At 40.7% G+C, this 24754-nt stretch overlaps 1 protein-coding gene across 6 annotated transcripts in view; it reads left to right on the top strand.

The window, feature by feature from the left end:
• Nucleotides 1–4751, top strand: part of DCAF6 (DDB1 and CUL4 associated factor 6) — an 88183-nt gene extending 83432 nt beyond the window's left edge. For all 6 annotated transcript variants that reach the window (XM_069869333.1, XM_069869316.1, XM_069869341.1 and 3 more), the window contains 3 exons: nt 235–323; nt 2702–2807; nt 4363–4751. In XM_069869333.1, coding sequence (XP_069725434.1) covers nt 235–323; nt 2702–2807; nt 4363–4427 — 260 coding nt within the window. In that variant the 3' untranslated portion in view covers nt 4428–4751. The remainder of the gene's footprint in view (nt 1–234; nt 324–2701; nt 2808–4362) is intronic.
• The last annotated feature ends 20003 nt before the right edge of the window (nt 4752–24754 follow it).

Raw genomic sequence — 24754 nt, 5'->3', positions numbered from 1 at the left:
TCTTGATGTTTGCATGTGTTTTCTTCACATATGATTTATTGCATTTATATATGATCTATAGCTCAGATCTTGTATGGAGACTTAGTAGTTACATAGCTCTGTGTTCAGCCTGGGAACTGACATTTGCAAGTAAATGCTTAGAGTGAAATACTTTTCTCCTGTTCCAGTTAAGTGCATAAAGTACTGATAAAAACATAACAAGTTTAATTTAGCATTACTATTACTTACTTCTAGTTCTGGCCTCTTCGGGTATTGATTATGATATAAAAATCTGGTCGCCATTGGAAGAATCCAAGATTTTTAACAGAAAACTTGCAGATGAGGTGAGAACCTTTCTTCCTTTTTCACAGTGATGTTGCATCTTCCAATTCCTTGCCTTTGGAGCAAATTATTGATATTGAATTAACAGAGCTATTTAACGTTTAACAAATGAGCAACAAATAAAAAGATGCCCTTTAATAGTTAACTTTCATATCATTGGCAGCACACAGAACAACTTTGTATTTGATTAACTCTCCTAGAAATATAGGGTAAGATCCAGTATTAAGTACGTGAAAGAAGTTGGAAAAAAGTGTGAACCATCAGATATAGAAGGAACAAAGGGAGTGCCTGTCTATAAAAAAAAAAAAATCAGTTAACTGAAGGAAACGTAATGATATACAACAGAATGGGGCGTGCAAAAGTCAATCCTGTTAAATATTCTATGACATAAAAGGGGGTTGAGATTGCAAACTGGGAACTTCATGGGATAAAACAAACGTTGCAAGCCAAATCAGTTACCAAAGTCCATATGTAAAGTTATGTAACGTATTGTTTTCATACCCCTAAAGTGTCACATAGGTGACTGCTGAATACTTGAGTGATTTACGTCACGTAATTCATTAAAATGTTAGATGTTTTCTCTAAGTAATATATCAGGGCAAATTTGGCTCTGGGGTGGTTTGCAGTTTTCTTGTGCCATCTCTTGGACAACAAGGATGTAGTGGACTGGGCTTTTTAAAATTATTATTTATCTGTATTCTTGATATATATATTTAAAACAAACTGAAACCCACAACCCTTAGCCACTACCCACTCATCTCCAAACCGGCCACTTTTGAGTTTTGAACCTTTCCCATTATTTTAGCAGTAGTAACACTGAGTGAAGTGATGATTCTTTGGATATTGTATGATAGCTTTAATCTATGACAAGTTTTGGAGACATTGGTGTTTAGAAATATTACTAAACATAAATTCATGCTAAAAGTAATTGTACTGATACTTTGTCACTTAATTTCTGATGACAAATTAAAGATTTAATTACATGAGTTTTGGTTTTTAATTTAATACCTATATTGAAATACCTATATAGAGGCTCATAGAAATAAAATAATTATTGTCATGTCAAGCTTGGCTAAAGTAAGCGCCTAACTTACCTAAACTGAATTTTTCCATAGGAGGGAAGGTCTAGGGAGAAAAAATTGTCTTTGAGTAAACTTTGGTTTAGGTATAGAACCACATTGAAAATTAAGAGATGCCATGACCTTAGGGAACAGAAAAAGACAGTGGGGATGGGAACAAATCTCTGAGGAAAGAAAAAGCACTGGAAGTAGGCTGTCAGAATGGTGCTACTGATGATGCTCTGGAGAAACAGGAGTGGAAAGTGTTAAAAAATGATGGCCTAGTGTCTTCTGGTTTGCTTCTTTTAGGGAGTGATCAGCTCTTCAAAGTGCCTGGTAAACAACTGAGAATGACAGAAAAGAGGTGCTTTGATTTGACCAGGAGAAGGCCACTGCAGGTGTTTGCAGAACGTGTTCCTCACAAAAGGAACAAGCTTGAGAAGAGAAAAAGAAATGCATTATCTTCCAGATTTACAGCAGCTGATCTAGGAGGAAGGACTGAATAATGGTCAGAACTTGTCTCCACCTAAAAAAAATGTTTATGCCTAGTGATAAGGAAAGGATGTAGTCTAAAAGCTGAGAGACAAGCTAAGGTGTGGGTTTAGAACTTAATGACAAAGCAAGGAGGTACCACAAGGAAGGAAGGAGGCAAAAAAGCAAAAAGTAAAAAGTATTTGTTAGTCATTTTTCTTTTTCCTTGAAACTAAGACAATAGGAGCTGGCCCTTTTAAGTCATTTTGAGGAAAGCTGTAGATCTGTTTAAAATGAATTACGGAGCTGAAGAATGTTCCTGAACTGGGATAGAGTAATTGCTTGTGTTCCTTGGATTTTCTCCAAAAGTTTTAAGCAGCATGGAGGTAGGAGTTTAGGGTAACCTCATCTCCTTTTTCCTTCCCACGTTCTTGGCCGGTGCTGGTGCTAGGACTTTGTTCTCCGCAACAGTTGCCATCTGTAACAGCATTTTCTCTCATCGATCCTTCTTATTTTGTGCAAGATTTCTTTTCCAAAAGTTTTTCTCAATTGCTTTATCTTAGTATCTACCATGCATATGGTCAATGAAATGATGATCTTACTAGAATATTCTTTAGATCTTTAAATGGACAATTAGATGTCTCTAGGTGGAGTCCACTGTCTGGCTTTTCTTACCACATAAAATTGATGTAACTGTATTCAATAGCAATTATTAAAATTGTTCCTTTATTGTAATTTTTGTCTCTGTAAATGCCTTTTGCATAGGAACCTTGTATCTACAAACCCATATTGATGCAGTACAATTTTCTGGGTTTTTTTGATGCTGGTGTTTTCCTCTTCCCTGCCTCCAGGTAATAACACGTAATGAGTTAATGCTGGAAGAGACCAGAAACACTATTACTGTTCCAGCATCTTTCATGTTACGAATGCTGGCTTCGTTGAATCATATAAGAGCAGGTGAGAGACTTCTGAAGATCTTGTTCACCATGTTGGGCTATCCAGTAGTAGATGGATTGAGGAACCATCAAGATTGTTAGCTGTCTGTGGCTGCATTTGGGGTTGCTGAGAAGATTCAAGGGTTGTTGAAGGGTCTCTTAGAAGCACTCAAGAATTGCTTCTTTAGTGTGAAACTAGCAACATTTTTGCAGCTGTTATTTTTACCTCAAAACAAAGAGCAAAATACAGTTTTAGATGTTACCATACTATCCATCCTGAAGTAGCTTACTCGTAATGGAGCACTAATTAGATATTGAAAAATACTCTCTTTTCTAAGGAACAATCAGTGCTGTGTGATGGGAAAGCTATTGGGGATGACTAGAATGAATTGTAAGATATACTGACTGTCGCTGTGGGCTTGGAGTTGTCTGGGAGCGAAGGAGAGTAGGAAGATACTGGACTGTGGGAGATACTAATGAAGCTGCGGGCAGCTGTTCCTGGGTCAGCAGGTACTAGTTTGTTCCTTCAGCAAATGGGCAGTTCCCCAGGGGCTGGAACTGGTGATTTGAGGGGTTTTGTGGAGAATCATTGTTGGGAGCTGATGTTCCTGGATATTAGTGCTGAAGAAGTCAACTGCACTGGGTTGATACTGAAGGTGTAGGATAATGAAAGAGATATACTGGGGTAGGAAACAAGAAGATGAAGTTTTTTTGGCGGCTTGTATAAGGTACGGGGTGGAAACCTAGCAGAACTGTAGATGAGGGTGAAAGTGATGGTAGAGATTGAATGCAGTGACTCTGGTACTGGCTGAGCAGAGCAGTGGGCGTATAGTGATGAGGAGGGAGTGGCTGACAGCAGCTGCTGCTCCACTTTCACCTGTCACTGATCTGTGAGGAGAGCCAGGAGGAAGCCTCTGTTTCCAGCCCATTGGTGTGCCTTGACAATGCTGTAAATTGTTATATTAAGCTTGCTTTTTCCTTCATTTGTTAAGATTTCTTTGGAGTAAAATAACTCAAAAGAACTGCCCAACACTTGAGTTACAACAGTTTCAGCAGAAAATCTGTTGTGGCTAGGTGGGGTATTTCTTAACCCACCAGTGTGTGGAGCTTGAGGCAACCATGTTCCTGCACCCATTTCTGTATTTGCCTTTACATGAAAAGGTACTTTCTCTGGTGTTTACAGTGACAGATCAGTATGCAGGATTCTTAACTGCAGCTATTCTAGCTTTTCCTCCCCAGAACAGTGTTTCAATCCCTTGTATTCGCCATCTCTTTTCAATATTATGCTTGCATTCATCTCTCCTGTGCTGACAGCCAGTCAGCAGCTACAACATTTTTCCTTTGGTACACAAATTTCACTTTCATGCCTGGAAATCCTTTAGGGCTTTTCTCTTGTTCTCCTTTCTCTTTATACAGAAATGTGTAGTCTGTGCTGTCAGTCCATACAGGATTCTTCTACCATATAACATACAGCCACTGTGCATTGTGTAACAGCCCAGAGAGACAGTTATAAATATCTCCCCAAAAAATGTAAACTTCAGAAGTTCTTCTTACTAAATCTTCCCTGTATCTTTCAGACCGATTGGAAGGTGACAGATCAGAGGGATCTGGTCAGGAGAATGAAAACGAAGATGAAGAGTAACCGGCAGTTGTGTGCAAGCACCTAGACGTTAATGGAATTTGTATAAGACATTAATTATATTTTTCCTTACAGAGCTTTAGTGCAATTCTAAGGTATTGCTTTTGGATAACCTAACCTTTTGTTTTTGAATGACTGTGTGCATGACTTTGGGAGAGTGTGCTAGAAGATGAAAAGTGCAATGTTTTCCTTAACCTGCAAATGTGGGAGCTTGGATCAATGTTTTAAAGTAACTTTCATTATGGTAAAAACGTTGGTTCAAATAAATTTCTATACTTGCTGTTTGCATGTTTGTTGCTTTCTAATTAAAAGATTTGGTTGTTTTAAGTAGTTTTGTGTTTTTTTTCTTTGTGCAACCATTGGTTTATCACCCTGTAACTATAACACCATTACTGCCTTTATTTGCTTGCTTTCTTGCAATGTTTGTGAAGTGGCAGATACAATTATTTCTTACAGCAAGCGCTGCGATTCTATGTGACTTTGAGACCCCGTGCCCTTTGGTTCTTGCATTTCCATGGATGTAACACATATACATATGAAAAATTGTCTCTCTATCTGTCTTACTACAGTGCCACTTCACATTTTCTATGCCTGAATCTGTCGTGCTGGTGAAATAGTTGTTTCATGGCTAGATTCATGAGTATGTGCTATTTGCTAGAGGAGTAGCAGATATATTTTAATTTGTTTGATCTAGAATAGAGAAAATGTAGTGGAAAGGAACATGCATTTGAAAATTCCTGTGCACTAGTTCCTAGGACTAATTATGTGGGAAGGAGAGCAGTTCAGTAACAGGCTGTACCCTTCCTCCACACATTTTTGGATGGCAGTGGTGAAGAGGAAATGAAGGAAGGGACGCAGGACAGGGGAAAGAGTGGCTTTACTCAATGACAGTTCTTGCCAATGATGGCAGATACTGAGAGGCTCCACTGGGAATGAGAGAATGCTGGGAAGAATTCTAACACAGGTGGACATTGGTACTGGAGGCTTCATTACCTATTATCATTAAAATTTACATTCATCACATGGTCTTCACAAGCTATGCTGACATCAAGAAAAAGAATTCTCCACACTAAATGGAAAACATTATCACAACATTCTGATCCTGATTCACAAGGCAGCAGGCTGAAAGGATTCAGGGAAGAGACATAAATCGCAGAAATAGAGGTAGATGGGAGAACTAAAGCTGTTTCAGGAGTTGGAGAGATTTCTGAGGGAAGAGAAATGAGCACTATATGGAAGCTGGCTAACAGTGGGAATTACATGGAATTCAACTGGCAGTAACAGTGAAGATACGTTGTCAAGAGAAGAATAATGTGAAGAGAGGAAGAGCGTGAGGAGTTAGATAGGGTGGTTGATATTTAAAAAAAAAATAAGATAGGAAATTACTGGGGAACAGCAAAGTAGAGCAGCTTTGAAAGTGATCCAGTGAAATGAATTTAGGAAAGGAGAAAGTAACTAGGAGGGGAGAGAGGATTTCGGAGGCAGAAGGCACTGAGAAGAGTTGAGGTCTCGTAACACAGGAGCATTGTGGAAAATGAGAAACTTGACACTCTGAGGAGGTCAGTATGACAGAGGCTGGAAATCTGGTAAGCATTTGAGAATGTGTCTACTGTGAACAAGGGACAGTGAAAGAAGTCAAGGTAAGTTGTTTTTTTAAGGTATTGAGTGAAAATCTGATACTTGTCTTTCCTGGTGACACTTAGGAGAAGGGGACAACAACACAGTGGTCTAGAATTATTCAAGTCTTGCTGCTTTGTAGCACTACACTGAGTAATGTTTTTACCATCGCATGTAAATTAGCCTTCTTGAATTTTTATAACAACAGTATGCTCCCCTCATTAGATTTTAAAGAACTATACAATAAGTATATGTAGTGTACATGTAAGTAGGGTTCTCTGATGTACCTCACCTGTTAGCAGTAAGAGGAATAAAGGCATGACATCTGTTGCAGTCACTGGGGATGTCTTTGTTGCAAAAAATAAAAAAGCTGCTTGTGCTATTTTTGCTTTTGTCATAGCAAATACCAGCAAAGAGCATACAGTAGGAAACAGAAGGAACAACCTTGTAAATGTCTTTTTTTCAGAGTTCCCCAATAAGAACCACATTCCTAAAAGATCTCTTATTTATTCAACGAATAAATATTAACTTTAATTCCAGATGTTCCCCAGTAACAACATCATTCCCCAATGGTCCTTTATTTATTCAAAAGCTAAATATTAACTTCAATGCCAGATGCTTTGTTATGGGTTTACTGATTAAAAGGAGGGTTGATTCTCAATAAGGGCAAAAGTTTAATATCGGGAAGATTTTTCAAACTTCAGTGAGGCTTTTCAAGCAGTTTTTCTAAAACTAAGGTATCCATAGTGTTTGAGTTTGGTTTTTTTGTAATTCATAAACATGTAGTTCATGGTCTTAAGTCTTAAGGTTTTCTAGAACCACGCAGTAAGAGGAGCTGTTGGCAGGAGCAGGAGGGATGCTGGCAAATCTCTAGAGTTTGTAGCAGCAGAAGATAATTTGAAACTTTTTCAAATGTGCATAGATGGTAATAAATAAGCAATAAACCTACCCACAGTCCAAAACCTCACGCTTTTAGAAGCGAATCTGATGTGGGTCTGGTTTGAGACTGGGGGCTTTGGGGTGGGTGATGCTGCAGGAGCTCCCTCTAGTGCCACCGTTCGCTCTGCATTTCTAGAAGCACCCGTCCCGTGGGCAGAGACAACATCTGGGGATGTGTGCTTCACGCTGATTCGATTACTGCCATGGTGATCCAATACTTGAAACTTCTTCCTCTCAAGTAAGCCAGTGAGGGGAAAAGACCAACACACAACAGACTATAATACTCCCTCCAAGCATCAAACGACCAGTTGATTTAGCTGGTCACTAAAAGACAGCCAAAACTTCAAGTTTCTAATTACAGTAATAACATCCCAAATTTGATGGATAGGGCAGTAAATGGGAATATGGGGAACACCTTATTTTCCTCCTCTGTGGACTAAAGATTGTACGTATGCTCAAGCTGGTTCTTCAGTCCCGCAACATCCTGCGGTCACTCTTTACATCCTGGGAAGAGCACTTCTAAGTAAGGATTCGGCTGTCATTGAACTCATTTCTATGAAGGATGTTTCTTAAGACCACTGTAAAGATCAAAAGCAACTTCTTTGTGTTGCTATGATTCCTGGTAAATAATTTGGTGTCTTGAAGCTTGCGCAGGTGGCTGCTGTAGGATGCACACTTGTTTCAAGATGTTGAGGCTGTTCCAACTACTCTGTGCCCAGGTTCTAGTTCCTTACACCTTACCCCAGTGGGGGTAGGACAAGGTTCATTAATTGGTATCCTGCATCACCTTTATTGTGGAATATTCTTACCGAAGCAGTAGATAAATGTAGCTTGAATAAAATATTATGGTAGATTATTGTGTATGTCCCAGGCTCTTTTAGAACACCCCAGCAGAAGGTTTTGAGGAAGAAATTGCAGAAGCAAATGTATAATATGAGTTTCACTGTCCTTGCTCAAGAAAAAAATAGCTCTAATGGAAGTATGTGTGCACTTGTGTGTAAGGAGTGGGGCAAATATGATCAGAGATACTGCCTTGACAAGCTGAGTAGTCATGTCTACAAAGTCATTTTTTAATGGAAAGATAGCACTGAGGCTCAGGCCTTTTGCAAAGGCCGTTCGTTAACTATCCATGGGAATCATCCACACTTCACTGTTTAGTCAGCCAGAGCTGGCAGCACCACTGAAAAATGAAATGCCAATTAGCACCAGTTAGGACAATGTCTGTCTTTCTCCTGGTCCACAGTCATGCCCTTAAGAGGTCAGTCTGAAAGCCTCAGCTGAAGTATATTTAAATGACACAGAAGGCAGGTGTGAGGTCATCTGCTCTGACTACATAGAGATAGATTTAGTCCTTGAAACATGGGGTTAAATAAGTTTTAAGCTGTTTCCATTCATTATAACATGCCCAAATGCCTTTACCCGTGTAAGCACCCAGTTTGTCTTCCCAGTGACTCTACTGCTGAGTTGGGGGGGGTGTTGAAGGTAACAGAGATTTATTTTCCTTAGTTTTAAAAATTCCATATATTTTATTATTTACGATTACTTTATTCTTTTGGTGGAAAAGTTCCATCTACCTTCTCAGTGCTTTTTAACAATCATCAGTGCTCCCCTTTTTATTCATTTACCTTTGGTGGTGAAGCAAATGGAAGTCAAAAAACTATTATTACTAAAAAAAATATACACAAAGGCGTTTTGGTGGGGAAAAAAGGCATATGCTGCTCTTAAAGCAAGCTCCTTTTTTTGTGATCGTGACTCACCGTATTGCCATGCTTCCCTTTTTTTGCAGGAAGAGTGCAAAAGTGTGCTAGTATAATCCATGGAATTTTACGGATTCACTATCCGAGTCCAGTCTGATGGTTACTAATTTGGAAAAGTCTCACTTTAGTGAAGGACCTTCTAAACAGAGTTTCTCAATGGGCTTTGTTACTAATTGGAAAACAAATCCCAGGGGATCCGCAGCTGTTCTCAAGCAGCACCACAGGTCTCCTTCTTCTCTGTGGTATGACTCAAGGCTCAGACCCCATTTCCAGTATTTTCTCCTTCCTGACCCGTCCTTAGTCTTATGTAATCTGGCTGCCCATAGCTACTATTTTTACTCCTGGTGAAAAGAGGAGAGCCAGGAGGGAGAAAGATAAGGTTGTCTCTGCCCAGCCAGCAAGGAAAGCCGAATGCGAATCCCCAAAATCTTTCTAGCTTCTTTATCCCCAGTAGCCTCAGAGCCATAGACACAGTTCCCTAATTCCTTTCTCCTTGTGAACCTGAGGATTCTTCTGCTACATCAGCAACTTCTCAAATATAAGTGGTGAAGATTGTGCTAAAAAGATTAGGAGTTGCCTTTCTGAGTTTTTAATGGTGATGGACAGTGCTGCACCCCAGCCCTTCCCAGGGCCCTCTGCTTTGACGACAAATACAGGTAGTTCCTCCAGTCCTGTAACTACCAGGTGAATTCATGCGTACACCTCAGGTGATCTCATCTCTACGCTCTATTGTTTTCCTCTTACGTCATATCCTGATGTCCCTCCTGAGTCCAGCATAGGTGCACCTTTACCTTGGTGTGTACTGACCATCTCCTCTCCACTGATCAGCTGCGGCTCTGGGAATGCCAGGGCTCCATGACAGAGTTATGGCCCCACTCTGCACCTTTGAAACCAGCTGTCATAGATCCAAGTCTTCTTGAAATTACTTGGCTATTTTTTTCTAACTGCATACATATGCTTTGTGTTCCATAATTACTGTTTTACTTGTCAACTGGCTTTTTTTTGTTCTCCAGTTCTCATTTGTTTCCAGAGACAGAGACATCACTGAGCAAGTAGTGAGACTCTTATGTTTCTTGTCTACCTTCTATATAATGTTTCTTCTATATGTTCTGAGTCCCTCACCACAAGAAGGATGTTGAGGCTCTGGAGCGAGTCCAGAGAAGAGCAACGAAGCTGGTGAAGGGGCTGGAGAACAGGTCTTATGAGGAGCGGCTGAGAGAGCTGGGGTTGTTTAGCCTGGAGAAGAGGAGGCTGAGGGGAGACCTCATTGCTCTCTACAACTACCTGAAAGGAGGTTGTGGAGAGGAGGGAGCTGGCCTCATCTCCCAGGTGACAGGGGACAGGACAAGAGGGAATGGCCTCAAGCTCCGCCAGGGGAGGTTTAGGCTGGACATTCGGAAAAAACCAAAATTCACGGAAAGGGTCATTGGGCACTGGAACAGGCTGCCCAGGGAGGTGGTTGAGTCACCTTCCCTGGAGGTGTTTAAGGCACGGGTGGACGAGGTGCTGAGGGGCATGGTTTAGTGTTTGATAGGAATGGTTGGGCTTGATCCTGTGGGTCTGTTCCAACCTGGTGATTCTATGGTTCTATATAACGCTCCTTCTATATAACGTTCCTTATCTACTTTTCATTTTTGCATTGGATCTTCATGCATATCTAAATAAATTGGGTTAAAGGCAACATGTAGTAGAAATCATCCTGTATCTACTAAATCATCTAAAAGAATAATAGTTAATATGAAGTATGTTTTATGGTGAGTGTCACACCTTCCAAGCTGCTAGACTGGATTTCTATTCCTCAGAGTGTGATGACCATTCAGTAGGAGGTGCAAGATGAGTTGGTGCTCGCACTTCAGCTCTTGCCAACTTAATGCTGTCAGGGTTGTCAGTAGCTTGCTCTGAGGGCATGGGATGCTGGTTCAGCACTTTTGTTCATGGGGGAAAAGTGTCTGGGACTGCTATATCTGTCTCATTTCATGAGTATTTCAAAGAGAAAATACTCTGCTTTAAAATATCTTGTGCTTATTCTACCAAGGATTATAAAGAGCAAGGAAGTTTTCTGAAAATGTTTAATGACTATACCTTTTAAAATCAACTTAAGTGCTGTGACAAAACCCTTGGGCTTGGACATCTGTTGTACTACAGAAGATTTATGGGCTCAATGGTGTAAAATACAAGACTGGCTTAAAAAGTATCTCCATTTTTTCTTAAAGGAGGGGTTTTTTTTCTTTAAAAACCGAATTGTATTGTGCACCTCCTACTGAACACAAGGGTCAAGCAATGAGAGCATTGAAGAGCACAATCCTCTTCAGAGCAGGAGCCTGTTACTCAGTCCCAGTGAACGGAGAGTCTCAAACACGCTCAGGGTTATAATTGTCACCTCTGTCAGCACCCTCTTATCGTGGCAAAGCAAAGTCCCACCCCTTCGCCACTCTATCACGTGTGCCTGTCCTGGCAGCTCGCGGATTATGTGGCCATCACAGATGGTGGCAGTTGCGCTTCTTTCCCCCACTGTGCTGAAAATCCATGTTATTGCTCAGAAATTCAGCTTCATTCCTGTCTCATGAATTTCACATCACTGTGATGAATGGATTTGATTGCAGTTTGGAGGCTCTAGATTTGGTGTGTTACACGCTCTTACAGAGGAGAGCCGGGCAAAAGATATAGGAATGAGAAACTGGATGAGCTTCGTCATTTAATTTGAAAAATTACTTCTCTCATTCCTTCTCTCACAATCTCTTTCTCCTTGGTTCCCTGGCTATCTATGAAGTGGTTCAGTGCAGCAACTAAGAAGGTGCAAGCGGGTGAGCCCAAGACAAGGGGTAGCTGAACTGGACCCCTGGTCCTTTGGACTGTCAGTGAACAGGCAGAGAGCAGATGTGAAGTGCAGTAGAAGAAAGGTCTTCACTTTCCCTCAGCATCTTCATTCCCTGGAAAGCTAAATGGAGCAGCTAAAAGAAAGCAAGGTGAGGGTAAATGAAGAGCCAAATGAGACCCAAGGAAGGAGAAAATATTCAGTGCAGCAGCGATTTTCAATTCACTGAAATACAGTCTAAAACCAAAGGAATGCTATGAAAAAAGACTGTTTAGTGTAGCTGAGCTGCAGGAAAACACTCCAATGCCACCTAAATACACCATGGCAGAGGGTATTCTGCACTGAAAGCTGATTGTCAGATCAATACAGCCTCCTGTGTTGCTGTGTAATGGCTATATGGCACTGCTATAAGACAGTATTGTCAAATTGCAGGGCTGTGCAGGAAAATAAACTGTACTGTGCTACATATCCTGAAGAGAAAAGGGCTTTTCTCCTTTCCACGGGAAGGTAACTGGCATCTCAGTGAAAACACAGGTTGAAAAACGTGGTATGTCTACTACAATATATCACTGAAGAAAGAGTTGGTGGGAGGCTGAGGCTGGGAATCTCTTCTGTCTGGCCCTGGAGCCCCAGGTTTGTGCCCACCCGAGTTTTGAAGCATTATTGCCGAGTTTGCTGGCAACCAGAGAGCAAACAGGATGCTCAGGCAAGATGCGATGCTTTGAGTGGAATGTTATGCTCTTCTTCTAATGACAGTGCTTTGGAACCACGTGAAGTGGAGATGTAACTGGTGATAACAATTAGCTTTTATAACCTTGCTTTAAAATGCTGTTAAACCTAGTCTACAAAGAGGGATACTAATGTCAGAATTCCCCTTTAGCAGACAGGAAAAATGGGAATGAGGGAGGAAACAAATTGCCTATCATCCCCTAACAGCCTAGTAATAAAATGAGGATTTGGATCCTTTGAGACCACAGAGGTTAGTCTGCTTCCACTAGCCCATACTATGTCTTTTCAAAATAGGAGGCAACTCAAAATCTTCAACAAATTTCCTCCATCTAGGCAACTTAAAATTCTCTCCTGAGGCAAGGGCATGAGTGTATTTCTTGGTAAACCATCAGTGGTATTTTTGCTGCAATGATATGCTGCTTGGTGACACATGTGATAACAAAAGCGAGTGCTCGTAGGGCTCCGTCTTGATACAGTAAATGTAAATAGGCTGATGAAAAACTGTAACAACCCGGTGCCTGATACAGGATTTACAGCTCTGAACGTGACTGGCTTGCGCAGGTACAACCTGAATCCTTTATTCACCTTAGATCTCAAAAATAAAGACCATAAAATGCATCTTCCAGGTCTACTAATTAGTCCTGGAGTGATTCAGCCAAATCCTGACAGAAGTGGAGCTGTAGCGGGATCAGCAGCTGATGGTCTGTCCCTAGGTTGCCATGGTAACCACGTGGGATGGGGGGAGGCGCTTAAGAAAAATGCAACTTCTGGGCTAAATTCTGTGCTGGAGGGTGGCAGACAGGTGGGATTTGGCTGCCTCATGGAGTGGCACCCTAGAGGCACACACGCAGATTCAGAAATCCCACTGGGTGGTTGAATTGGCACGTGGCAGGTTCCACACCAGGGAAGCAGGGAGGATATCCAGCTACAAGCAGAATCTAATTTAAAGCATTAATTTGTTCCCAGATTCGTTCACTAAACCTGGTGTGTTTCACCTGAAAGACAGAGGGTATTTTTATAAACTCCCCTGTAATCCAAGCCTGCCCAAAAAGTCCCGTGGGTTGCCCCGAGCCCTGGACCGTGTGCTCTCACAGTTCTTTCCTGGGAGCAGCCAGCTGAGGCAGGGAGGGAATTTTATTTTGGTGGGAATTTAAGCTCCTTGGCAGCCTTAAATACACAGAGAGCCAAGGACTTGGGATCCCAGGCAGCTGCAATCTAGAATCAATGTTGTCGGAGTCACTGAACCCCTCTTGGAGCACAGGCAATGTATTTCGTTACAGAAATGCTTCCAAAAGGAAATGTCCTCAGAATTTTCAGTTCGCAAAACAATTTGAAATGGGAAAAAACGGAAAGAAGAAACATCTCGTTCCAACGTGGCCCAGGACCACATTTTAACAAGAACAGTCCTCATAAGGGAGATGGTTTGCTTTGTCAGCCAGCTGCATGGAGCACACAAAACCTGCACTCGTGGGACACTCCTGTATATAAGGGTGAAAATCAGCATTTAAAAAAGCAAAACCAAAACAACCCAAGAAATAACTAGCACCATAGCTGCATTAAAAGTTAATTTTAGACAATTACTACTGGGAAAAGCATTCTGCGAACCACATTTATTGTGGTTCCTTTATATTGTGTGTAGCATTAAGTGCATTGTAACAAATGTGTTGTTATATTAAATTCATTCTGCAAGATTGTTTTCAGAAACACAATGTGCCATGGTACCTGCAAGCTGCAGATAATTTCTGTGTGCCAACTTTTCCCCGCGCTGCTCAGCTGTACTGGTGCTTTCCATTTGCAGCTTTTCTTAAATTCTTCCTGTTTCACTGGCATCCTGGGTTAGGTTCTTTGGAGTGCATCAGAGCACCACTTCTGATAACAGGTTTATCATCATTCAAAAGTAAAGCATTCATATCTGTTTAACAGACCCAAATATACTCCCTATAAACTAACTACAGTGTGAACACTGCATTCTACACACTAAAAAATGTAAAGAATTTATAGGTTGAGCAAACAAATATGTAAGGCAGAGAGGTATTTCAATTCTTATGCGTATTTTCATTTTTCTGAAGAAGAAGAGGAAATGAAACCTTCTCCCATGCCTTCATTGTTTTTTTTTTCAAAGAAATTTGACATTCCTAATTATGACAGAGCAAAGGGAAATGAAAGCTTATTTCAAGAGACGGTTCTTCCTGTAAATAGTGCCTGGGCACTTCTGCCTAATCTCATTGCATTTGGACTGTCAAATGAGCGCGATAAATAACTCCTCCTACAAGCTCTGTTCTGTTGTTCTTCTTTTTATGTCGCAAATAATTGTCAGCTCTGGTCTTTGCCTGTGTGTCACTGCAAGACTTCCTAAATGGCAAGGATACAGGAACTTTGGTTTAGCTGGAGATAATTTTAGCCTCTGTCTTCCAACAAAAATTGCATGGTCTAAATTTGGACACCATATTCTTGTATTCTTGCAGAACTAATATTATTTGGTTTATCTTTTGTTCTGTTTTCATTTGTTCAATAGCCCCAGTTATTTATTTAAAAGCATTTCTTTAACAAAGACCATTAGCATGTTGGGATTTTTTAAACTAAAGTAGCTAATTATCCTGACAAGGACCACGATAAATGGTAGCAATTTCTAAGGCACTTGCCTGGCTTTACAAGAACATTTCAAGAAAAAATCAGCTTTAGGTGTTGACAAATGCAGACTATGAAGAAGTGAATTCAGCCTTCAGGGGCGGGGGGGAAAGTATCTTTTCTGTTTATCCAGTAAAAAACAGCAAAGTGAACTTCTCTTTCCCAATTTTCTAGCGGTACATACAGGTCAGTGATCCAGCCTGAAACCATGTACAGATTTCATCCCTTTGGTTGAATTCGCTTGTGTCTACTACACTTGTAGGATTTTGTCCTAAAAAAAGAGTCAGGCTTAGATCTGGGGTCCAACACAAGCCCTGAGGCAACTGAAAAATCATTTCTTGTCTAGTGATTTTAATGGTTTCCCAGAGACAGACCATACCAATAAAATCTGTTGTTTCTTCCCTTCCTGATTTTAGGTGAGCTACATCTTCTGGATCTGGTAAATATGAGTAGCTCAACAAACCAGACCAAGGAATCATGAAGGCTGCAAAGCATCAGGATAATGCATCAAATTCAGTATCATCAGAGAAGTTATACAAAAAAATACATTGGTGTTGAAATTGTGGTGGATTCTGCAGAAATACCAAAATTATTTTAGGTAAAAATTCATTATTGACATCATTAAACATCAGTTGGAAGGTCTGGATGAGTTTTTCACATGGAAAAAGTCCTTACTCTGCAACTGGAAACAGGAATAGGACGTGATTCTGGGTTTGCTCTTTAGAAACCACCGTTCAGTTGATTCCTCTTCCTTATATTCCACATGCAGTTGATTAAGGAAGATCCTCCTCCTCTCCATTTGCATCCTATTTCCTTGCTTTTCATTCTGAGGGGATGGGGGACAAAAAAAGGTGACCGTTGTGCATACTCTCTACTCCCATCAGGATTTCCGCCCCACTATAAACATATTGAATTAGAAAACCTGTACTGTGCCCCTCTCTGGTTCTCATTTGAAGCAGCTGCCAAATGATGGATGATGCACTGTTTTTAAAGACGGTGGCTTAGAGCTGTAAGGGCGATTGTAGGACATATCCATTCACTCTGGGCTCCGTTTCATCCATTTGTGTGGTCAACATGAAAAGTCCAGGATGAATGTGATTAATTAATCTGTGTAGAGGGTGTACTAATTCTAGATTTTAAAAACTGATTTTTTAAAATATATATTCAATCCTAAATAAATCAAAATATATATTGAGTGGGCTCAAAAATCAGCAGCCAAAATAAGGAATCAGTATTCCACAATGTCATATTGTGGTTTGTCATGCAATGAAAAGTGAAGAATACACCTGATTTCTTATTATATAACACAGAGGAAAAAAACACTTACTGTTTGCATGAGATAAGGATTTTTGCTCAGTTTTATTTGAGAGATCATCAGCAGTGTTTTTCTAGCCAGTGGGAAATTATGCAGCTTGTCATTTTTGCTAAACTGCCAATTTTTAAAGGCACAGAATAAAAATCCTACACCTACTCAAAACAAATTTGGATCAAAACCTGAGGTTGTGGGGTTCTCTTGTCATTTTTGTAAGACTGTTGTTCAAGCTACTAGGAGACACCATATTCTCCTGCTTTCACATTTTTAAACCATCCACAACACTTTCTTAGTTCAACAAGCCTTCATTTTTCTTCATTTCTCTAACTTTTGTACTGTTCATACCATTACACCACACTGCAGAGACGGTTATGGTTGTGTGATTTGACCTGGGAAGTAGCATTTCACTAGATCACTGAGAAATTAATTACTGTATCTGATTTAATTATTTTTTCCCTGGGGAAAAAAATAATCTGTTAACTTCTATTTTATATACAATGATTTGTGTATACGTAGTGATCTATCTTCAAGAAAGATGCAGGTAGATACCATTTTCTCACATACATCTACACTTATGGAACCTCCTCTTCTACCTTAGGACCAGGAAGAGTTGAATTTTAGTGTGAAGGGTTTATACTTACCAGTCCATAGTTTTACTTGGAAAGATGAACAGTTACGGCACTTATCATAGAATCATAGAATCACCGGGTTGGAAGAGACCCACCGGATCATCGAGTCCAACCATACCTATCAAACACTAAACCATTCCCCTTAGCACCTCGTCCACCCGTCCCTTAAACACCTCCAGGGAAGGTGAATCAACCACCTCCCTGGGCAGCCTGTTCCAGTGCCCAATGACCCTTTCTGTGAAGAATTTTTTCCTAATGTCCAGCCTAAACCTCCCCTGGTGGAGCTTGAGGCCATTCCCTCTTGTCCTGTCCCCTGTCACTTGGGAGAAGAGGCCAGCACCCTCCTCTCTACAACCTCCTTTCAGGTAGTTGTAGAGAGCAATGAGGTCTCCCCTCAGCCTCCTCTTCTCCAGGCTAAACAACCCCAGCTCTCTCTGCCGCTCCTTGTAAGACCTGCTCTCCAGCCCCCTCACCAGCTTTGTCTAGCAGGATGTATGTAATAACTGAATTCAGAGTTGTTTCTTCTTGTAGAACCGTCACTGTTAAATGTTGATGCTGCTGATCTCCATCGAGACATTCATGTGCTACCTCTCAGCAGAGACACGTCATTGCCAGCCAGCTGAATTGCCAGTGAATTTTGGTTGTTAGATTCCCTGTCGTACCAGAAACTTGGGGCCACAGGGTTAGCAGAAGCAGTGACAAGTGGCAGGCTGGAGTCCAGATTTAGTATCCTACTGATTTCCTCCAGCAAAAATAAATGCTGTAGAAAAAACAATGGATAATTTAAGATATTGATTCATGTTCCTCTCTTAACACTTTCTTCAGCCACTCCAAAGCTGAGCTGATGCATTTTCTTTCACATGGTTAACTTCCAGTCAGAACGCATTTCAGATTGTATCTTTGGCATCCTCATTTCCCCTGGTGAACAGCTATGTCTCTTCTTATTTTATTTTGCTGTCTTTGCAGCAGCTAGAAGACAAGACTCACTGAACAAACAGCCTGTTTCCAGGTCTGGTCTTCAATCAGACCTTCTGGAACAATCTCACTATTGCGGTTTGAGGTAATTACTGTGGCATGAAAAAAGACCAGCGTAGCAACAAAAATATTACTTGCACGTAACCATTTGTGGTACACTTCCTTTTCTCATTCTAGTTTCCTGTGTCTTGGAAGGAATTCTTGAATATATCTTACTGTTGTTCTAACTGATGTATCAGTTCAACAGATTTTCAGGCTTGAAGGTGTCAGGATGATCAGCTTTTAGCCATTGGATCTCACGTGTACTTTTCTCTCAGATATAGACCCATAAAGAATGAGAAGTTATCTCCGTGTTGGAATGCTCTCATTGCAATATTTTAATGTGTTTTTATTCTTCCAGCACCTTATGAGATACAGAAGTTCGTACTCTGAACCTGGATTTAATATTCCAGTGATGATCTCCATGAAGTGGCACACCAATGCAATTACCTCCTTATTTCCAGAGAATAAAGGATCAACTCCAGATTTTTATAGCCAATTAGCTTTTAGAATTACTCTTTCATTACTTGGATTGTATAATGCATGTTTTCCTGGGACAGCTGTAATAAGATTTCAGAAGAAAATTGAATGAGACAATGCAATTATCACCCATGATTACACCTTTTGTTCTTGTCTTAGTCAATTCTTGGGAGGAGGTAGGGCTTCTTGTTTAGTGTTTCATAAATTATCTCCTGTGGTAACGGTTTTAAGGCTAAATTTCATTATACAACTTGAACCGGTGGCAATGCCAGCAGAAAATAATTGTATTGCTAAAATGATATATCAAAACCAGAGGATAACTAATATGAAATGTAATATGAATATGCATGAGCAACAAGCTGGTACACAATGATAGCTAAAGAAATGCACACGTCAAAACTAATAATTATGTGTTGAGTGATGCAGATTGACATCGACTTTACAGCAGAAGAAAAACAAGATGAAGTGCATGTTGGGTTTATAGATATGCATACATAATGCCTTTGCATTTTACACGCGATGCTCTCATCTTCAGTGTCTGCAGCACTTGACTCAAGATACCAGCAACTGTAGTCTCAGATATTAATAGTTTTACAAATGCTGCCAACAAGCTGCAAAATGGGCTCCACCTGCAGTCATAATTGGCCAGGGAGAAAAGATTCCAGATCACGCCATGACTTCTAAGGCCAACAGGCTAATGCCAGAATCAGCAACATAAGAACAGAATTTTCTAAGCCTTTTCAACGTGTCTGAGCCAGCTGCTCACCTCCCTGTCTTTGCTTGCAGCAAAATGGGTCCCCGGCGTCAGCACACGGCAATTGTGGTGCCCCTAATGTTTTCTCCAGGAAAAATGTTCTCATTCTTAAAAAATCCCAATGGACTTTATTATAATTTATAGAAACATTTTTGTGTAAAATTCGCGTAACTGCCTGAACTCTCAACGGTACCACTACTAATGTTTACTGGAGTCTTGTGTGCCTCAGTTGTTTTTTCTCCAGATGACTGAAGCTAGCAAGAGCTCGTAACTCATAGGAAAGTGGGCTTGGAGAACATTTAATAATCCATATTACCTTCTTTGAGAATTATTAGTGGAGAGAACACATTTTCTTCACCAAGATACTGATGGACTTTAAATGAATCAACAGCCAACTATGAGCTACAAGGCAAAACTATGAGCAACAAGGCAAAAAACCACATCCAGTTAAAATTGGCTCTACTAATTACTGAGAGGGCAAAAGCACTGTGAGAAAATGTTGTATTTTTTTTAGCAAAAAGCCAGCTTTTCCAGATTATGCTAGTTCTTCCAAACCAATCACTGGGAAAAGTGAGGTGGTTGTTTCGGTTTGGCCTTTTTGATTTAAAAGAAAGAATTGATTCTCAGCACCTCTGCCTAGAGATGTGAAACATGAAGATGTTCAAGAAAGTCATGACTATCTTGCCTTTTACCCACTTTTTTTTTGTTTAACAGTAATGGCAGTTCACAGAACTATCACTTAGATCGTTTCTGGGACATTGAAGAAGGTGCAAGATTATGCTAGGACAGGAAAAAATTGGACTGATATTAATTTCCATTCTGCTGTTCATTGCCAGAAAGCCTGTTTACATTCCCATTTGCAGCACACGGTAATTAGAGAAGATAACACTTCTCAGTTTCCCCTACAAAGCACTTACAGAGCAGTTCTGTTGCTGTACAGCTTTAGGAGGATGGGACACCCATACTGGGGAGATGTTAGCAAAAATTTGAACTACGCTTCCAGGTCATCTGCAGTTTCAGGTAGCGGTGCCCAGGGGCTGGGATTTTAGGGTGGTAAGTCCAGTTCTAAATCTATGTCTTTCAGCACTGAAATGGGTAAGGAAACATATGAAACCAGCAGTACTGGTACTGCTGAGCACCCTCAGCTGCAGTACCAAATCTTCTCCCCGTGAGAGGTGATTACTCAATGAAGTGTTAGCAACGTTCAATTCCATTTCTGTTTTAATTCACATCAATAGTTTTGCACTGCAAAATTGATTTTTAACTTTGTACAAGTCATTGGAGTGTTATGGCTGTTGTGGGGATGGTAGGTCTTCTGTTTGTAGGCAAGTGGATAGTCCAGGATAAGCTGTTTTTACGTGGCCATTTGTTGACTTCAGAGTATTTTTGTAGAATAAATTATTTATGTTGTGATGAGTAATCTCTGAGGTGCACTATGGACAGAAGAACCCCTCTTACAGGATGAGAGGGAATGGCCTCAAGCTCTGCCAGGGGAGGTTCAGGATGGACATTAGGAAAAAATTTTTCACGGCAAGGGTCATTGGGCACTGGCACAGGCTGCCCAGGGAGGTGGTTGAGTCACCTTCCCTGGAGGTGTTTAAGGCACAGCTGGACAAGGGGCTGAGTGGCATGGTTTAGTGATTGATAGGAATGGGTGGACTCAATGATCTGGTGGGTCTTTTCCAACCTATGATTCTATGATTCTATGTGATTTGATGAAAACTGGGCGCTTCTGTAGGGGACTATGAGGTGCATCACATAGGGCAATGTTGAAGTCATCCATATAATGCAATATAAGGGCTACTGGACTCAAATATATGGTGAGTTTTCCAAAGCAACCCAGAGGCTCCGAACCTACATACATACTTCAGCTCGTTCTCTCCTGCCTAGTGCAGCCATACCTTGCCAAAGTAATCCCTGACATTGTATCAACTGCTGCAGTCTTGAGCCTCAATTAATTCTAGAGTAAGTGAGATGACTAGAGAAAAATCCAGCCTTAAGCTGTAACAACTGTTAAGTAAATAGCAAATTCCGTACAATATGGAGCTTTTAACACAGTGAAACTGCAAATATTCTGTCTAGATTAAATTTGGGAAGTTATATTGTGCGATTAACTTGGGAATAAGCAAGGTTTACAAAGAACATGGTGCAATTTTGTTGCTGTACAGCCTTAGGAGGATGGGACATCCATCCATGAGAGGTCAGCACACAACTGAACTATACTTCCAGGTCATCTGCAGTTTCAGGCAGCCATGCCCAGGGGCTGGGAATTTAGGGTGATAAATCCAGTCATTACTTCATTGTATTTAATGTGATTCAACATAATGTACTTCAGTATTTAATGTAATTAAATCCAGACTGTCATGGTTAAGAAGAATTGCAAAACAATTGTCAAGTTTAGTGGAATAAAACTGTCTTTCTGTGAATTTAATACAACCTCTTACCTACTGATGCATTTTATATAATTAAACCTTCAAGTTCAGAAATCTTTCCTGTCTTTGCCTAAACAGGAAGAACTCAAGTAAGCTTTGGAGGGTATTTTGGGGGTAAAACTGGTATCAGTTTCACCTGGGAGAAAGCTGGGTCTTGAAAGTGGGAGCTGAGAAAGAGGCACACAAAGTTGTGTCCTGTTATGAGAAGTGGTGAGTGAAGAAAGTCTGGACAGGTGGGAAAGGAGAACACATGGGTTGTGCCTTTGGGAGAGGGAAGCTGTGTAGTTAAGAATAAAGCAGAAGGAATGAAAATGTATTTTTAGTTGAAATTAGAGCCACCTTTCTCGGTCTATGGCCAAATTATCCTCTTATGCAAGGCGACAACTATCCTGAGGACTTAGCCTCACAGTGACAACTGTGCTTGTGAGCCAGTTAGAAAGCATAGTCATGTATTGTTGAATTTGAGCATTGTACATGCAGGAGATTTCTCCTGGTTTTACTATCTCCAGAAAATCTGTAAGTTGAAACTTGCAGAGAGATAAATAGTAAAACAGTGTGTTATTTCTAAATTTCCCAAACTGAAGAGCTATGCAGGACTATTCAGACTTCTGTGGGTTGGGAATGTCAGCTGGGAGCAGGGGAGCCACTCAGATATGATGCATGGGAGCTATTTAGAGCATCAAGGAGCTGATAGCTGCACAGCCAGTGGCAAGGAATTTACAGTGTGGCTGTGGATGAAAATTGCCATGTGTGTGGAGCATCAGAATATTGCTAAGATGATTACAAACAAATTTTGAGTGAGTTGCAATTCATTCAGAAGAAAGGTCACACTAGCACCTGAGGCAAGAGGTACTGAACCAGGCTAGAGTGCCAGTGTGGACCTGCTCATGGTTGCCTTTCCACTTGGTAAAGGTGTCTCTGGTTTCCCTGAGTTAGCCTGTCTGCACAGTTTTTTTTCCTCTTATTCAATAGGAGCTTCTCAGTGTTATCAAAAGATGTTTAGAACAGAAATATTCTCTCCAGAAGTTGAGAATAAATGAGGTTACAGCTCGCTCTCTCTCTCTGCAAAGGGAATTGACAGCTGTATAGTCCTAATGCAGCTGTTGTGAACCACAGAGTTCTCCAAGCAAAGATAAAAGCCCAATCTGCTACCTATAAAAATCACGACTAAAGTGGCAGCAGTGGTGGTGGGATTGTTGGTGTGTTTTGGGTTTTGGTAGAGGTTTTGGAGTTTGTTTTTTTTTTTTGAACTTCTGTGGGATTAGAGGATGTATTTATCCATAGGGGGTGGGGAGACCAGGCTTGCTGCCTATGGCTCCTTTTCTAAATCTAAATCAAAAGACTTTTTCAAACTTAATTTGCATTATTTGAATCATAAAGTCATAGAATCAATAGGTTGGAATGGACCTACTGGATCATCAAGTCCAACCATTCCTATCAATCACTAAACCATGCCCCTCAGCACCTCGTCCACGTGTCTTTTAAACACCTCCAGGGAAGGTGACTCAACCACCTGTAAGCCTATTTCCTTTGGGAAATCAGAAAATCTGATCGATCTCTGGTCAGCCTTTGGACATTGCAAGCATTGTTCTGCTGCTCCACCTACATGCCCCTTATTTTAGTCCGAGCTACTGACTTGACATTAGTATTGGATTCCTGCTGTCTGCAGAAACGCAGCTAGAGATCACCTCTTTCTGAAAGGACAAACATATCCGTATGGTTCAAAAAGTTCTCCTCTAGGACAAGGCAGTTAACAAAACAGTCAGTGATGTTTCACAGACCTCGCAAGCCAAATGATTTCAGACTATATTCCTTCCATACTTTGATACTGGAGGAAGCTGAGGTCTGTTCACATTCATTTTTTCTGCACCCTACAAGGTAAAAGTATCCAGATGACAATGATGATGATAATAATAACAATACTTTTAAAAGCCTTCTCAAAGTGTTGTTTTGGCTGAAGAGCTGAATGTTAGGAATGGCTGCTCTTCTATCCTTCCTGCAGGTTTGCAGCCAGACGCCCACCTCCTTTATGGAACAGTTAATGGCTTTACATTATGTTGGAAAACATGAGAAGCAAACTTTCTCAACTGGGTTAATTAGAAAAATAAGCAAAATGTCTACAACATTTGGTTATGAAATGGGTTGCCTGACTTGGCTGAGCTGCTCTAACTGAGGGGAAGAAGTGTAAAAGCTGAATTATCACTTGCATTTTAGCTATCCCACCTGGATGTAAAAAGTAAGAATATTTTAATCCAGTTTTGTGGGAGAAAGAGATGAGATGGTGCTAAGCAATGTCTGGAGGTACAAAGCTGTCTGGGGCTATGGAGATGAGCTAAAGAGAGATGAATTTGGCAGTTAGCAGCACAGAGGTGCTAGGTGAAGTTAGGGAGCGAGAGGGCTCTGGTGAGAAAATATAACAAGTAAAAGATAAGGGGAACACAGATGCTGGCTTAAAAAAAAAAGAAAAAACCAAATAGAAAATTGGAAAAATTAAGATCTGTCAAGTAGGAGCAGTCTGAAGCAGATAAGATAAAAACAGAGTAATCCCTGACAGCCACAGAAGGAAATGTTCATGGAAGTGACAGAATGATCAGGTAAAACAGCACCTGAAATGTCTCCTTTAACTTAACGATTGCTGTTGAAATGTACTGGAGGAAAACCTGGAAGCCAGCTGTCAGAGAAGACAAGGTCCCATGAAGAGACAGCTTGCCTGAAACTTATGGAGACAGCTTGAAAAGATAGGATCAATTTTGTTGTCACGAAGGCACCAGCTAATTTACTGAAAGTCAGAAAGGTAGAGTAGGAGGAAGGGCAATTTTTTCAAGATTAGAGAAGTACGGCACTTGCAAGCAAAGAAGATAAAGCAGCTGAAAATAATGGAGAGAACACTAGGACATGAAAAGCAAAGGAAATGAAGGACTGTTTAAGAAGACCAAGCTCTTAGCACAAATTACATCTTTGTAGAAAACTGAATCTCCTGAAAGCTGGGAAGTAACAGTGAGCAAGTCACAAACTGCTAGAAAATAATTACTTTACTGGGTTTGAAGAATAACTAGCAATACTCTAACATATAGATGCCAGGTTGGCTGGATTGTCAGAGTCACCACCACTACCACTCAACTCCCTTAAGATACTGGAGTCTCCATCTGCTCTTCACAACAAAGTAAAGCAAAAACCTGTGATTTTCCTTGGGAAGAGTAGAAAGTGCACAGAAAAGCAGATTT

The sequence above is a fragment of the Phaenicophaeus curvirostris genome, chromosome 1 (genome assembly GCF_032191515.1).
Source record: "Phaenicophaeus curvirostris isolate KB17595 chromosome 1, BPBGC_Pcur_1.0, whole genome shotgun sequence".
Classification (NCBI taxonomy): domain Eukaryota; kingdom Metazoa; phylum Chordata; class Aves; order Cuculiformes; family Cuculidae; genus Phaenicophaeus; species Phaenicophaeus curvirostris.
This window is presented reverse-complemented; position numbering and strand designations above follow the sequence as displayed.